The following is a 16,048-nucleotide window of genomic DNA, read 5'->3' on the forward strand; positions in this document are numbered from 1 at the left end:
CCTGGCTGGAGGCTGCGCGCCGCCGCCACGGCGGGCCCTGAGGTCGGCGCGGGACCTCGACGGAGGCGTCGAGGCCACGAGGCGTGGAGCAGCCGCCCTCCTGGCGACCGCGGACGACAGCCGCCGCCGGCGGGGATCTGCTGTGCTGGGCTCGTCGTGATTCACGGTTTTCGGTTGGTTTGTGGAACGGCATCCCGCCCGCCCGCCCGCCCGCTTCTCTCCCCCGCTCTGCTGCCGTGCTGCCGGGTTTCACCGCCTGCCGAGCCCGCCGCCGTCCCTCGGCCCAGCCCCCGCCCCGCCACGGCGCCGCCGCCCGCCGCCCGGCCCCGAGCCGCTCCGCCAGGCCGCCAGGGGGCGGGGGCGCGGGGGCGGCGCTCTCGCGAGAGCGGCCGTGGATCGCCGGGTAGCTGCGGTGGCGCGGGGCTGAGGGAGAGCGCTGCGCCGGGGGCCGGTAAGCGCTGCCTCACCGGGGGCCGCCGGGCGCTGCGGCCGCGGGGGGGGCGCGGGGAGGCGGGGGCCGGTGGCAGGGCTGGTGTCGGGGTGCCTCGCGGGCCGGGCTGGCGGCGGTTGGCGCAGCGGGGACGGCCACGCGTTGCCTTGCGGCGGGGGGAGGGGGTGTCCTTAATTTGTGTGGGGGTTTTCTCTCAGGAGTCCCGGCGCCGCCGCCCTGCGGGCCAGGCGCGTCCCTGGCGTTGAGGAGGCCGTGGCTGCGCCCCCGGGTTTCCGCGCAGGCGGTGCGGGCGGGCGCGCAAAGCCGGCGGAGCGCTGCTGGGCCCGGGCAGAGCCGCTGCCCTGGGAGGCGAGGTGTGCTGCGGGGCGGCCCTCCCGGCGGCCCTCTGCGGCACCCCGGCGGCCCTCTGCGGCACCCCGGCGGCAGGCGGGTGAAAGCCGCTCAGGCGTCCCCGCTCGGGTCGCGCACGGCCGGGCGGCGCAGTCGGGAAATGAGAATTGTGCGGCGGAGGACTGACATTGATCCAATACGAAGACATGGGGTTTTGTTACTGATCTCGCTGTCATTTTGTGCGCGTGAGAAGTTAAGCTGTTGGCGATCCTAAAGTCATCTCACTCCTTAAGTGAAATGTCAAAATCTTTTGTTAACAGCTGCGCTTTCCAAAGGTCGTATAAGCAATAACAATTCGGGTTAGAAACGATCAGGGGTTGTCCTGCGCCGTGTTCACTGAAAGTTTGGGAAACGTGTGTTGCTAGCTAACTGACTCCTAAGTGGTTTGAGCCAGAGCTTTCAGGGATTTTGTCGGGCATTCTTGCAGCTTTAAACTCAGTATTTGTGGCTGGGATTAAAGGGAAAAGCTGACAGAGGAACAGGATTGTTTTCCGCTGGGGTATGTAGTCACGGGAGGGGAAAAAAGCTGACAGTCATGTAAAAAATACCGTTCATAACTCTGCAAACATGCAAGGTGTCGATGGATATACAAGACGTATGGCAATGCTATCTTTGGGGCCATATGCTTCAAGCAGAGCAAGGGATTTGTCAGTTGTTTTCCAAAGGGTTTTAAATGCAAGAGTCTGAAAGATAGTTGTGTTGTGATGTAAAATCTGTGTTAAGATAACAGTGTGTCTTTTCCACTCTGGGGTATCTACTTTGGTATTGTATGTAATTATGGCATAGTGATTTCAGGCCTTCGTGTTCAGATATTTCGTGATTTTACTTATGTGCCTGCTGTACTGTACTTAAAAATTATATTCATGATTGGTGAAATAAAGTGATATTCACGATTGGTGAAATAAAGCCTTCTTGTCTCAGCTGCGCTGGTGACTTGCGGCTCTTCAGAACCCAGCTCTTGTACTGAGACATCTTCACGTGTGCTTTGTGCGCTGACCCGGCTCTTCCAGGGCTAAAAGAGGCCAAAAAGGCAGTTGCATGTGTCGAGGTCTGTGATACAGCTCTAGTACAGTGCAACTAGGTGAAAAATGCCAGGACTTTATAAAATGAAACTTCTAAAATTATAATTCCTTGAGATGTTAATTTCACATTCTCTCTTACCTAGAACTGTTAGAGGTAATTTTTTCTGCATGTGGCTTGTTACTTAGAAGCAACCATACTTACAGTGGTACGTACATAATTTGGAATAAAATAATCTCCCCAGTGATGTCCATGCTGTACTGTATGAAACGCTTGTTATGTTTGGATGTGAGTGGGAATTTCTGAGGTTCAGCTCGTGTACTTACAGTACTTCACTCCCTGACCACAACTCCCACGTAGCTCATTTGGAACAGTTCCTTAAGAGGAACTACTGTTTTTTTGGTGGGTGGGGAAAAATGGAAATGAAGAAGGAATTCAGTTCAAACAAGCCAGCTGGTTTAAAACCACAGGTTGGAGAGACCTTTGGAACAGCCTTGTCCTGTCAACTGCAGGAAATCGTTCCACATTTATACATAGAGTATGTTTGATGCGAGGTTTTGTTCCTCTCAGAAGCTTTTCCCCACCAAAGGCTGGGCATAGCTATCTTTTTGAGGTTATTCAACACCCTTTTGAAATGGAAAACAATGATCTTCCCAAGGGCAGCGGGGATGGCTGTGCTGAAAGGGAAAAGCTGGTAAAACCAGTTTTCTGCTGGCCTCGTAGCCAGTTGTGTGGCAAGGAAGGGTTGTCACCTCCTCCTCTGCTCCCCAGACACCAGCTGTGGATTTAGATTTTAATTAAAATCTAAAAAAAAAAAATATAAAATTTTTGTCCAGCAGTTTCTGATCTACAAATAAAAGCAAAATAAGATGAGTATGGGAAGTAACACCTCGGGGGTGGAGGCGGGCAGCCCGTTTGAAGACTGGAGGTTGTCTGGGGCACTAGAAGTAATACTGTGACCAGGAGTTCTGGCTGCAGGGTTTCTGCAGTGACAACTCCCCAGTGAGGCTTCTGGGTGTTAGTAGAGGTGGTGTAAATAAAGACTGGTAGTTATTTTGCAGTTAGGAGCGATGACGTTCTCTTGCTGCCATGTTTAGGCAGTTCTGGTTGCACAGCTGTAGCACTTGTACCGGGCACGTGTGGGCGCATACATGTGCTTTCCTCATCTGCCTCTGAAATTGTGGGAGCGAGAGCAGATGTGATGAGAATTGCGTGTGTGGGTCAGTTCGGTCCCTCTGGGAGTTAACGCCACCCGCAGGGTTCGCTATCGGAAGGATTTCTGGAACTGCCCGGCCCGGGCGTGCCGGGTTTGATCTGCTTGAGGGTAGGGAGGCTCTGCAGAGAGATCTGGACAGGCTGGAGCGATGGGCTAAGGCCAACTGTAGGAGCTTCAATAAGGCCAAATGCCGGGTGCTGCACTTGGGTCACAACAACCCCCAGCAGCGCTACAGGCTTGGGGAGGAGTGGCTGGAGAGCTGCCAGTCAGAGAGGGACCTGGGGGTGTTGACTGACAGCCGGCTGAACAGGAGCCAGCAGTGTGCCCAGGTGGCCAAGAAGGCCAATGGCATCCTGGCTTGTATCAGCAATAGCGTGGCCAGCAGGGACAGGGAAGGGATCTTACCCCTGTACTCGGCACTGGTGAGGCCGCACCTCGCCCCTCACTACAAAAAGGACATTGAATGACTCGAGCGTGTCCAGAGAAGGGCAACGAAGCTGGTGAAGGGTCTGGAGCACATGTCGTACGAGGAGCGGCTGAGGGAACTGGGGGTGTTTAGTCTGGAGAAGAGGAGGCTGAGGGGAGACCTCATCGCCCTCTACAACTGCCTGAAAGGAGGTTGCAGAGAACTGGGGACGAGTCTCTTTAACCAAGTAATGAGCGATAGGACAAGAGGTAATGGCCTCAAGTTGCACCAGGGAAGGTTTAGACTGGATATTAGGAAGCATTTCTTTCCAGAACGGGTTGTTAGGCGTTGGAATGGGCTGCCCAGGGAGGTGGTGGAGTCCCCATCCCTGGAGGTGTTTAAGAGTCGGGTTGACATAGCGCTGAGGGATCTGGTGTAGTTGGGAACTGTCAGTGTTAGGTTAATGGTTGAACTAGGTGACCTTCAAGGTCCTTTCCAACCTCGATGATTCTGGGGGGACGGAGGTTTCACCTTCCAGCCCTTGTCGCTGCAGTGCTGGATGCTGCAGCGCTCGGGTGCGCTTTGTCGCGTTTATTGTGTGAAAGAGGCGCGTTGCCACACCGCAGAAGTTGCAAGAAACGGCGGTTTTCTTGCAAAACCTTGTGGGTTTGCGGCTTAAACTGCCGGTGGGGTGCTCGGAGGCCCGCGGCGTTCCCGAGGAGAGGAGCGGGGAGGGGAGCCCGGCCGCCCCCCGCCGGGCAGGGGGAGGGGGGACGTGCCTTGGCCCGGCCCTCCCGCGCCCCCGGGCCGGCTCCGGCGCTGCCGACGTGCGGGCGCGGCCGGGCGCCGTGGCCGCCGGGCGGGGCGGGGCGCGGGCTGGCCGCCGCGATAAGGCCCGGGGGTGCCGGGGGGTGCCGGGGGCAGGGCTGCGCACCCCGCCCGCTCTCCCCAGCCCAGCCCGGCTCCAGGCCGCAGCGCATCGCGGCCGCGCCGGCGAGCGGGTGTGCGGCGGGGCTGGAAACGTGACTGCCGAAAGGCGGCTCGGAGTCGGTGCTGCTGCGGGAGGGAAGGTTGGAAATGGAACCGGCTGTGTAAGCAGCACAGTGGTGAATTGCTTCCTTCGCTCGGAAAGTAAGTGCGAGTTCAGCTGAGGGGGGTGTGTGTGTGTGTGTGTGTGTGTGTCCCGAGCCGCAGCACACCCTGGGGGCTGCCGCCGAGCGGCGATGGAAACGGTGCGGTGCCGTGGGCATTGGCGAACACGGTGGCTCTTTATTGCAACCACTTATCCTGTCGCAGAAGTAATTGTATTTTGTTGCCGTTGACCCTAAGTATATGATTTCTGGTATTTCTGAGCATGGGACCTGAAAATGTCTTACATTCCCAGTGCTGTTTGGTGGTAATTAGGAAGCAAGGAAATAGGTGGTTACCCACCCACACTTGTTTTTGTTACAGGGTTGTGGAAATTGAAAGGAAGGACGGCTTGACTCTCATCCTCCACTGTAATGTTAGTTTTATTGGCTAATTTTTGAAAGCATAAGAACAGCCATTTTGCGAGAGCTGCCTGGCTGGAGGAAAGAAAGCAGCATTCATTCTCTGTGCACATTTTGGAGAGAGACTCTTGCAATCACATGGAAAACCGGAAAAGCAACAAACACAAGTATTTTCAGAGCTCATTAGAGGAGCTTGTGTAAGTTTCTTAAATTTGATTGTGCCAGTATGAAGTTGCTAATGAAAAGTGTGAAGAAGTAGCATTACTTCAGGCATTGAGCCCAATTCCCTAGCGGCATGAATTCAGAAACCACATAAATGGTAATGCAGCATGTTTTGGACTTGGCATTTGTGGATACACAGCTTAATGTAATTTTCACAAAAATCTTTTAAGTACGTTTATCTACCATGCGAGCAGACATGGCAATTATATTTAGCCTTTCAGACTTTGACTCGGTTGTTATGTAAGAGCATGATGAATGAAATAATAAAGAACAATATGAATTTTTTTTGTTTACTCTTGCATATATGACAGCTTTTAATATATCTGACATGCTTGTTTTCTTGGCTGGGTATATCTCTGCCTTTGCATTAATACTTTTAGATTGCATCTGAGAGCTAGGGCTGCCACTTACATTTTCCTGTAGCTTGTACATGAGAGAGTTGACAGCAAGATAAAATCTAAGGAGCTTACCGTTTATTGAACATCACTAGCAAGGTGAATATCATGAAGCCTTACAGAACTGAACCTGTCAATGAGTGTGAGCAAATACAAGGACGAACTGGCATTCATAGCACAGAATGGAGAATGATGTATTTTGGACTTGTCTGATTTGGTGTAGGATTAACATAAGCTTAAAAAAATGGATTCAAGTTCACTCTGTTATGCTCTGCGCTTTCTAGAAGATGGGAGTTATGGCGAGGATGGGATTGAGTTGCGTGCAGGGGCTTGGGGTGGCTTCTGTGCCCGCTCTGCGTTTCATGGCTGGGGGCACCGGGGAGGTGGGAAGCCGAGGTGTGGACACCGGGGAGGTGGGAAGCCGAGGTGTGGACGGCGCCAAGGGAGATGCAGCCTCTGCCGCTGCCTCACAGCGAACCTTGCTTTTTCTGTCAGCTTCCACTTGCGAACCCCTCCTAGCCCTCTGCTCTCTGAAATACACAACTTACCTGTATCTGGTGGGTCTTGGCTGTAGAAGGATTTTTTGGTTGCAGTTTATGTGGTCATGGGGCTGGGAAATGGCAGACTAAATAGCTGCTCAGTAACACAAGTTCTGTGGTCGTCTTGTCATATTCAAAATACTCTTTTCAGTTCCCTCCAGAGGAGTGGTAAAATCTATGAAATATTTAGATTGGCACATGTGTATACTTTAATTAATTCTACTGGGAATTTCCATAGCTGTCACTGCTGAAGACTTGTTTTAAATAGAATGTTTACTATGAATCTTCAGTGAGTGCTTCAGGAATCCCATGAAACTAACAGGAGAATTGAAACTCCTTGGTAACAAAATACCCACTGCTTAGGAAAAAATGCTTGTATTGATGCTTCCCATTTTTACTAAAAATCCACATTTAGCTTTTTTCCCTCTCTTGCAATTTTGTATCTGAGCCCCTTTTATTTGAGGATATGCTGAAGCTGAGTAAGTTTCTGTGGTTGTGACCATGGCAAAAATAATGGGCAGCTGCTCTAAGTTTCAGCCTTTGCAGCTCAGAAAAAGTGATCTGTATATCAACACTTGTTTTTTCAGTTGATCAAACTGTATTAGAATTTTCTCCTTTCTGGGAGCCAGTTCATTTGCCTGCAGCTGAAAAAAAAGGGTGACTGCTGAAACATTTCCTGCCCCTTGCTGGGCCGTTCTCAGCCAGCTCCGTTCTCAGCCAGCTCCGGCAGAGCTGCTGAACCTTGCTTAAATCAGCCCTCAGCTGCTGGAGTTTGCTGGCTAGATGTAAAAGCCAGGGGAAGGTGAGTGGCAGGGGAGGATTGCCTAAGTTCCTGTGGTTGAAGCTGTTGTCAAATATCTGTTGGTTTTTCTGTGATTGGGCAAATTCCGTGGGCTGAGGCTTTTGAGAGACAGTTGTTGCTCCTGGAGAAAGCTTTATCCGTGTTTAGAAAACTTGCATCAGTGTAGTGTCTTAGGCGTCTTTTTTGTTCTTTTATAGTGAAGTAGAGCAGATGGTTCTTCATATGATGCCCTTCCTCTCCAGTTAAAGACGAATAGAAACTAGTAAGAAATTTGTTTTCATTGTATTTTAGGAACACTTCAAGAATGAGTCCACCACAAGATAGAAGTAGAAATTCCTGCAGCAGTGAGCCTCTGGCAAAGTGCCTTCAAGCAAAGAAGGACTTGGAAACAGCTATATCTGGAATTGTCAAAGCTGAACAACAGATTAAAGAGAACTGGCGGGAGGTAATTTTAAATTCTTTTTAAAAAATGTTTTAATAGCTAGCATGACTTTAATGACAGTTTTTATTATTCCAGAGTACTTTCTATTATGATGATGGTCTGACATTTTCCTAGAGACTTGCACGCATCTTGCTGTGTAATTTGGTCATGCTCTTGATAGAGCTATTCCTGCAATCTTAGGCTCACAGACTTTCTACAGGTGTTGGTTGAAACATCAGACTAGAGAGGTATCACAAATGACACTGTTCCTTGATACTTCTTTAAAAGTAGCCCTGGAACTTTTACTAACTTGAGTGATGTGGGTGACTGTGGTTAGTGTTTGAGAAATAAATTGCTCCAAAAATACCACCTATCTGTGACAAATACCATTTTGTAATCTGCGCAGCATCTGCTTGTTCATACTGTTTGACAGATGTTCTAGAAATGGTACATGTTACCTTGCAGGTGAAAGCCAAGATTCACAGCCACATCAGCCGCCACCTGGAATGCCTGCGCAGTCGTGAGGTTTGGCTGTTTGAGCAGGTAGATCTCATTCAGCAGCTGAAAGAGGAGGCGTTGCAGCAGCAGGCACAGCAGCTCTACTGGGTAAGATTTGGTTGTAAATCATTGCACTGGCATTTTTAAGTAAACTTTGTCCTTTTTGTCCTTAAATTTTCTCAATTTTCAAATTAGAAGCCGAAACACTAACATGTGTTTTGTCTCCTGTGCAGTATTTGGGACAATTCAATTGCCTTATTCATCAGCTGGAACGCTCCTATAGTAACGAACTAGCAAACCAGATTTCAGTTTGCCTGGAGAGGTAAATATATTTTATGATGCAAGTTAACACAATTGGTATTTATTTTGATTTATCAATTTAATCTGATTTTTGATTCTAGCAGAACTAACAATAGATCTAACTCACTATTTCTATGTCTTTGATGGTTCCTAGAAATAAGATCTTTAAAGCAGCCTGAGATATGATTCCTCTCATCTTTTTTAGCTTAGATTGTAAAAACCAGGACTGTGACAAGCAGGGGAGGTACTCATTTGTGCAGATTATTTCAAATATTAGTTGTTGATGGCAAATGAAGTAAGAAGGAGAAACTTGTGTTTTGCTGGCTATTTATTCTGTCCTCGGTTTGTGGATAAGCATCTCTTTATTTTTATGCAAGTATTAAAAATCTTTTTGTTACCTAATTAGTGCCAAGTCAGCTTGGAAGCCTTTTTATGAAATAATGGACTGATTCCCAAAACATGACAGATAAAGAAGAGTGTCTTTTTTTTTTTTTTTTTTTTTTCTCCTTTTCTTTCTGTAACTGTTGTCTTACTTTTTCAGACTGGAAAGTCTAACTCTTAAACCAGAGGAGTCTTCCATCCTGAATTTTGAGGCTGACGCATCTTACCTTCGCCAGGCTATTACCTCCTTTGGTTCAATTAAAACAATGGTAAGCACTGAGACTTTCCTGGGTTGGAATACTTGAAAAAAATGTGTTTTCTGAGGCAGTAGTGTGATATATTCCAAGTAATATTTCTACTTTTAGTTACAGCTTGAATGGATCTTTCGTACGAGTCATATAGGTTTAGCTGTATAATATATACACAGTGGTTTATTAACTATTTCATGTAGTTCTGATTTTGACTGAACTTAGATCTAGTTATATACATGTTATTTTAATATATCTTGGCAGAGACTGAGGGAATGATGATTGTGTTCTTACTCTATTCCAGCAACTGAAAATTAACATTATGGTTTTCTTTAGGTCTTAATAGTTATACCACATAGATGGCTTTCTGTGATATAAATGTTTTGGGATTCTTATGTAAGCAGAGTATTTCCTGTATTATTGGAGATAATTCCCTTAGAGGAAGTGGACTGAAGGTAGTATCTTTGTAGTAAATCTTTCTCCATTCTCTTTAAATTTTGAGAAAATGGTTAGCCACAAAGAACTGACCAGTTGGAACTGTGCTTTACTTCTGGTTTATTGTAGAATTCATCTTGGAAACTGGAGAAAATTGAGATTTAAATTAACTTTTCTTTCCTTACAGCAAACCTCAGAGAGAGAGAGTACTTCTCCCTGGTTCCCAGGGCAGAATTGTGCCCTAATGAACTGTGAGCAGGTAAGATTAAGACTTGTATCTGTGAACGTTTAATTGTATTAAGGAAAGGAAGAACTCAAGCACAGTGTGTTAGCTTGCTTGAGTAATGACTTCTGTTTGTTTATTAAGACGTTTGAGTAGCCAGTAACAGTCGCTGTGGTGAGCATTAGTGATCTGATGTTCTGGCTGCTTCAGGAGTAGATGTGCAAGAACGTAGTATGAAAGTGGATTTGGAGTGTGACTGTCAGACAGAATTTTTTAATTGAATACTCCTTGATGTTGTCAAGCCAGGACTCGGAACTATCTGATTCCTTTTAATGCAAAAATTCATGGGAAATCTTATGTTGGGGTCTGCACAGAAACAATATCAGTGAAGGGGAGGGTGAAAAATTAGTAACAGGAATTGTGGTCAGAAGGCGGGTTATGGCTGGGTTACACATATCAGAACTGTGCGTTGTAGAAGCTGTTGCTTCTCTTTCTTGTTATTTGCTCTCTGAGGAATCTGGGATCACAAAACAGTCTGTCAGTGCAATGGCTTGAAGTCATACAGGCAACTCAAGATTTACTTTTTTCTTAATTAGAAGGGACTGGTTTTTCTTCTGGTTCAGAAATACTGATGCATGTTGAATGCCTGTTTTGATGTTCACCGTAGATTACCTCAGCGATTAGACTTTCTCGTAACCAAGAACATTCTTTCTCAGCAGAAAACATTGTGTGGGACAGTGAGTGCCTCGCTTGCTGACTGGTTACTTGGAAGCAGGCCTGTGGGTGTTTGCCAGGCTCCATATATTCCCAGCACCAATCTTGAAGAATGGATTATGCAAAAATATGTGTCAGAGCCCAGCCAGGTAAGCCTGTTACGCGGTAACCGAGTTTTTAATAAAGGGGAAAACACTATCTGATTGCAGGCGGAATAGGGTGGGAATGAAACCTTCTGTAATTCTCTTTGCCTCGTGTTCAGCTAATACTTTTGCACTTACTATCAGAATGCTCCAAGCTGTAACTGTGCTAACAGTTACTGAACATTGTCTTTTAGTGTTAATAGATGCATTTCAATGTGTCTTTACTAGGATTTAAATTCTTCCAAAGTCTGTTACTTTGAGCAAGCCTGGGGAAATCTGAAAGATTTGGAAAACTGGCTCCTGCAGAATCAACAGCGTGATGTTGCTGGGAAGACAGACTCCTCTGGCCGCAAGGACTCCACCTCTAGTTTCAACTCGTCCTTTTCCACTATCGAAAAGGTGGAGGAATTGGAATCCCTTGGACAAGAAGAGATGGACCTTTCTGACTGGCTGCTTACTCCTGACACAGAAAATGGAAGTACTGCTTCAGACGAGAAATGGAAGTATGAATTTAAACCTTTTAGGGAAGAATTTAATTTCAATGATTGGCTCCTCAAAGCTGAAACATGTACCAGTTGTCGTGGTAGCCAGATCAAAAGTGTGGAAATTGAGAACCTGGGAAATCTGAAGTGCCTGAATGAGCATCTTGATGGAAAGAAGTCACCCACTACGTCTGCTGTAAATGCCTGGCTTCTTCAGCATCCCCAGGCCCCATTTAAAGTGGAAGATGTGTGCAAAGCTAATGAGCTGTGTGCCAGCTTTTCAGAATGCGTGTGTGATGAAAACTGTGGAAAAGAGGCTTTGTGTAAATGGCTTCTGAAGAAAGAAGGGAAGGATAAAAATGGAGTTCCAGTCAGCCAGAAAGATGTACCAAACCCTGAGCACGAGAAGACCAAGTCTGCAGCCAATACCTGGCTTAACCCCACACAGCAGCTCACAGGGGAACCCGTTAGTGCAGAGAAAGCGGATTATTCAGCAGAGATCGCAGAACCCTTGAAAGTATTGCTCGAAAGGCCTCTGACGAGCTGGCTAGCCAAGTCTGAGCACAAAGCAGAAAGTGCAGAAGAAAAGGCGAGTAGGGAAAAAGCAGATAATAGTTTCAAGAGTCCTTTCCTAGACCTCTTGGCTCCATTCCACCTCCCCTTGAATGTAAACAGTTGGGTGTTGACTTCAAACAACCTAGAAAATGTGAACCCATCTCCACCAGAAGATAAATGGCTTCTACGCAAGAAAGCACAAGTGAGCATGTTCATAAGTTTTTGTTTCTGCTGTGTCTTAAGCCAATGTGCCGGGTTTATTGTTTTACCAAATTTAATGCCTGCCTTCTCTTCCAAATTTGTAGCTCTTCTGGATAATACTGACAGTTTCAAGGTTTCTTAGCTCTTTTAATGTTTTCAGTGATTATTACTTAGTTACTTAAGTAGATGAGGCCAGTTAACAAGTTAATTTTGAAGCATAGCTAGGCTTACTAAATGAAGAAAGTATTAATCTGGAAGACTCAGAAGTCAGTTTTATTTTTTTTGTGAACACTTTACAGAATTTGAAGATGCATCAGAATGTATTTATCTTTGGAGATCAGTTACTAATGTGACTTCTCTTTCAGGACTTTGGCCTTCCTACAGTTTGTGACCTTTTTGCCTGTATGAAACTCAATGGAGATAAAGAGAAATGGCTGTATCGGACTCCTTTACAGGTAGGATGCACAGAATGTACTCGGGGGTACAGAATACAGACGATGGCAGCTAACTGATGTCTTCAAAGTTCTCGATACATAGTGTTGAACAGCATTATGATTTTCTCCCCGTATATCTTTTTAACAGCTTGGACCATTCTGTTTTTTCATTATTCCTCCTCTTGATCACAAGCCAGGGAGAGAATTACTTAATGTTTTTGAGTAGATAGATCTTCAGGTGATTGACACTTGGTAAAATGTTGGTACCTTCTAATGTAACTAGTATGTGTAATTAACGTCTAAATTTCGTGGCAGCTTCTTTCTTATCTTGGTAGTGTATTTACAGCTGATGTCATGTTTCTCCTCTCTGCCAAGATAACTCTTTATCATTGTTTTAGAAATTCATCAAAAAACTCCTTCTTAGCAGGTGTACTTCAAACCCCGAAAGGCAAGATACTCAGTTCTAGGAAGTGTTTTAGTATGATTTCCACACACCCCCCTCCCCCGGGTGTCTTACACATGTTTTTTTCCAAAAGTGTTGCTTTCTGTTTCTTGAAGAGAATAACCCAATGTTAAACTTGTTTAGATGTGAAGAACTGGAAGCATTGAAATCGTCCCCTTCCTGCTGATCAATCGCACATCATGCTGAGTGACTGCAGCCAGCTGAATTCTTGTGTTTGTGTTTGGCCGTCTGCTTTTTCTTCTAAAATTATTACAAAAAGAAAGATTACTCATATAACAGAGTTATGGTGCAGAAGATGCCTTTTTGTTATGATTAATTCTGAAATGTAAGCCCACTGAGCATAAGCAATCTGATACTATAGGGGTGTTAGTAAATTCGTATCTGTTATGGGATTACGTGAATCTTCTTTAATGGGTTGTCACTTGAAGTATGTTGAAGCCAGTGCAAGTGTAAAGCAAAATCTCTGGTGCTGTGAAATGTCCGCCTTTGGCAGTGACTTTAGAAGCGTTGCCGTTCCTTCCAGCTGCTACAACTTCGGCATGAGTTGGGTACCAGCTTACTGGGATTGCAAGATAACTTAGGCTGTATCTGGAAGCAATTTCTTTTATTGAGCAGTTGCTAACTTTAAAGGTTTCATTTGCACCTTGTATCGGTGCGTCTCCCGGCTGAGAAGGCGTAGTCCGGTTTTTGAAGAAGACATGAATTTATGGGACCTGACACGAGATGGGAGACTTGGTAATTTAGTTTTGAATGAAAACTTTCTTGCAATCTTTGAGCCATTCAGAGAACAGGGTAGGGTGCTAATTTTTCATGCATCAGTAGATCAGATCCTACCATGTCCCCAGCTTTTAAAAACTATTTGAATTTCACTGAAAAAGCTGTACGATGACATGTGTATGTTTCTGCTACTTTTAGAAAATTCATGATGAACTTTTCTTGACTAAACCACTGGAAAGTAGGCATCTTAGCCACATAATATTTAAAGGTAATATTTGGGGAATTTGATGCCTTCTAATCAGATTGAAATTGGGAAACACTAACTTGGCAAACTGGGTGGCTCCCACTGACCCATTTTAAAGATATTGAAGCTGTGGATTTCTGTGTTCTGCATATGAAAGTGAGGTCAGGTACCTCTGATCCTGATAGCTGTGGACATAATAGGAGCGTCACCTCCTTAGGTATTTAGCATTTTGAGCCTGTAGGAAGGAGCACGGAGATGTTAGATGAAGATGTGGATCATGTCTGGCAACGTGCATGAAAAACTGTGAAGTTACATAGTTTCTGGTGCAGCTTCTACTCACTTAAATTGCTTCTAATGACTATAAAACCAGCCAGCCTCCCCTTCTCCCCATCCCTGCACCCTGCCTGGGAATAAAAGTGAGTTCAGTTCTTCATGACCCTGTAGAAGAGAAATTGTTAGTGAGATCCAACCTTGGTATCATTCTGCAGTGTGAACACATTCCCGTCTGACAGAACCTGTGCATTTGTTTAAAAATGAGTTTTTAGTCTGAGAGGGGGACACTGCACATCTGAAACCAGCCCTGAAAGGGCTTCATGTCAGTGAACCACTTGAGGCTTTTGTACTTTCATAGTTGGGGCTTTCTGCTGGAAGCAGAAAGATGTTTTTGAAGTTCACTTTCCCCTTTGAACCTGTCCTTGTTGCTGCATGGGTACACTGTGCTGTGACTATCTCCAGTGATAGCCTAGTTTGATTAGCAGTTGAACTTACTGAAGGTGATTGACGTGCAGCCCACCTCTTAAAATTCCTTGTAGTTGTCATTGTGTGCTTTGTCAGTTCCTTATGAACCTTTAAAACTTGGGGGTATGTATTCCTTTACTTACTCAACTGACTTGTTATCACTAATTGATATTTATGTAAAACATCGATTAGTCTTTTCCATTAAAAATTAATTGCAACCAAAGGGTGTGGTGCGTCTCCTTTGCAAGATGGGTAACAAAAACCGCTGCAGCACGTTGCCTCGTTAACTCCTGGTTGGACGCCGCTGCGCTCCCGTCCCCAGGCTGGAGTGACACGTTCTAGTTCTGTCCCACCGCTCCCTGCGGAGCCCCGCTGCCACCACTGGAAACCAGGGAACAACTCCTAACGGGGAACTCCTGCCCATCACTGCCCTGCAACGTCAGCCCCTCGACACACGGCTGCTGTGTCTAAATCACCCGGCCTTTACTCAGCTGCTGTAAGAAATACAGATTTAGACAAAATTATGTTTGTTTCTTACCGCTGTTGAATGCTTAAGGAGGATTTATGGATTCTGGTAGCCTTCAGTCCTGTGGCTGTTGAACATCTCTGGTCTGGCTGTGCAACTGTGAGTTAGTTCCTCTTGGACTCTTCTACTCTCCTGGTTTTTGAGCATTCCCTTCCCTGCATGTTTTGTTTCTCCTTTGAGGATTTTCTGTATCTTTAAACTCCAGGCTGCACTGTACCATTCTCATGAGCCAGTGTGCAGCTGGGCCTGGCCCCCTTTCAGCCACGCTACCTCAAATTTCATGTGTGGGTGTGCATACGTGCAGTTTTTCTAAGTAGACTAGAGGTTCTTTGTTGGGAGCTGCCATGTGCACAACACTCCTGACCATGTACCTCAATGTTTAACTTTCAAAGACAGGGTAAAAAATACCTCAGGTCTTTTAAAGACAAGGAAGACAGAGTAGCAGGAGCAGAGCGTGCTATTCCTGGCTTCTCTGGATAACAGTTGGAGATCTTTTGTGCAATCTGAAGTTTACCGGATTGTACCAAGGAACGGGGTCCTCTCCAAAATGCTGAATTCTTCTTTCCCTCCCCGTGGAGCTGGAGCAGTTACCTCCCACTTCTCCTTCAGCTGGGTTTCTGTAACACATGAATCCTCCTTGCTTCTGTGCAAAGTAACTGAAATGCTCTGTGGTCACATCACGTATCAGTGGCAGCGTGGGGTTTTGTGGCTAATGCCAGGGGTGAGAGCATGCCCAGTGAGGGCCAGCTGCATCCCTGCCCCAAGAGCTGCTGCGGGCAGCAGGCTCCTGGCAGCAGTGCAGGCTTGGGGAGCCAAGAGCAACTGCCGTGTCCTCACTTGGACGAGCCTTTGCAAAGGTGAGTCAGGGCTGCAGGGCTGGCAGCAGGGGCCTGCCCTCGCAAGTGCCGGCCTGGAGCCGGGCTGCTCCCAGCGCTCCTGGGGCTCCTCGGCCTCCAACCTGCTGTGGTGTCAGGCTGGCAGCGGCGCCCACAGGACAGGGAGAGGGGGCTGACAGAGGGGCAAGAGGCACCCATGGAACACGAGGCCGTACTGATGCTGTGAAAGTACCAGAAGAAGCTGCAGCACCCTTTGGTGTCCCTGCGGTGCCTGGCATCCACCAGCACAGGCCAATACTCACAGATTATACAAAGCTCTGTCTAAAACACACCCCTTTCCTATCTAGAATTTACTAAGCACAGGGGTAACCTGTTAAAGCACAAAATAAGACTTTTCCCCCCACCTTTTTCAGTCCCAGGTTAGGTCAGAGGAAACAAGCTATGAACACTGGATCATTTTTCTCTGCCCTAGCATCCATTTCCCTCCTGTTTTCAAAAGCAGCTTCTGCTGCATTGAGGAAGCTGGAGATTCCTACCATATGACTAGTGATTTTTCAA

General features: G+C 46.6%; 1 protein-coding gene across 6 annotated transcripts; it reads left to right on the forward strand.

Moving 5' to 3' along the window:
* The first annotated feature begins 367 nt into the window (after positions 1 to 367).
* Positions 368 to 14,351, forward strand: NCOA4 (nuclear receptor coactivator 4). 6 transcript variants are annotated; one of them, XM_074830472.1, is made up of 11 exons: positions 406 to 451; positions 4,936 to 5,170; positions 7,223 to 7,376; positions 7,818 to 7,958; positions 8,084 to 8,172; positions 8,692 to 8,800; positions 9,402 to 9,473; positions 10,154 to 10,300; positions 10,523 to 11,533; positions 11,898 to 11,987; positions 12,553 to 14,351. In XM_074830472.1, exons 2-11 carry the CDS (start codon positions 5,112 to 5,114, stop codon positions 12,556 to 12,558), a joined length of 1,878 nt encoding a protein of 625 aa, XP_074686573.1. In that variant the 5' UTR covers positions 406 to 451; positions 4,936 to 5,111; the 3' UTR covers positions 12,559 to 14,351. The 6 variants fall into 6 exon arrangements, with proteins under 6 accessions (XP_074686576.1, XP_074686573.1, XP_074686575.1 ...); XM_074830471.1 differs by lacking the exon at positions 406 to 451 and adding an exon at positions 4,396 to 4,614; XM_074830473.1 differs by lacking the exon at positions 406 to 451 and adding an exon at positions 4,396 to 4,614 and having other exon boundaries at positions 10,157 to 10,300.
* The last annotated feature ends 1,697 nt before the right edge of the window (positions 14,352 to 16,048 follow it).

Source organism: Strix aluco, chromosome 7, assembly GCF_031877795.1.
Source record: "Strix aluco isolate bStrAlu1 chromosome 7, bStrAlu1.hap1, whole genome shotgun sequence".
In the NCBI taxonomy this organism is placed as follows: Eukaryota; Metazoa; Chordata; class Aves; order Strigiformes; family Strigidae; genus Strix; species Strix aluco.

Bases quoted from the DNA above. Each gene is read 5' to 3' on its own strand.
- NCOA4 (XM_074830472.1), top strand. From the start codon at position 5,112: ATGGAAAACCGGAAAAGCAACAAACACAAGTATTTTCAGAGCTCATTA. The intron at 8,801-9,401 runs GTAAGCACTGAG...CTTTCCTTACAG, and splicing joins TTGGTTCAATTAAAACAATG to CAAACCTCAGAGAGAGAGAG. The intron at 10,301-10,522 runs GTAAGCCTGTTA...TGTCTTTACTAG, and splicing joins ATGTGTCAGAGCCCAGCCAG to GATTTAAATTCTTCCAAAGT.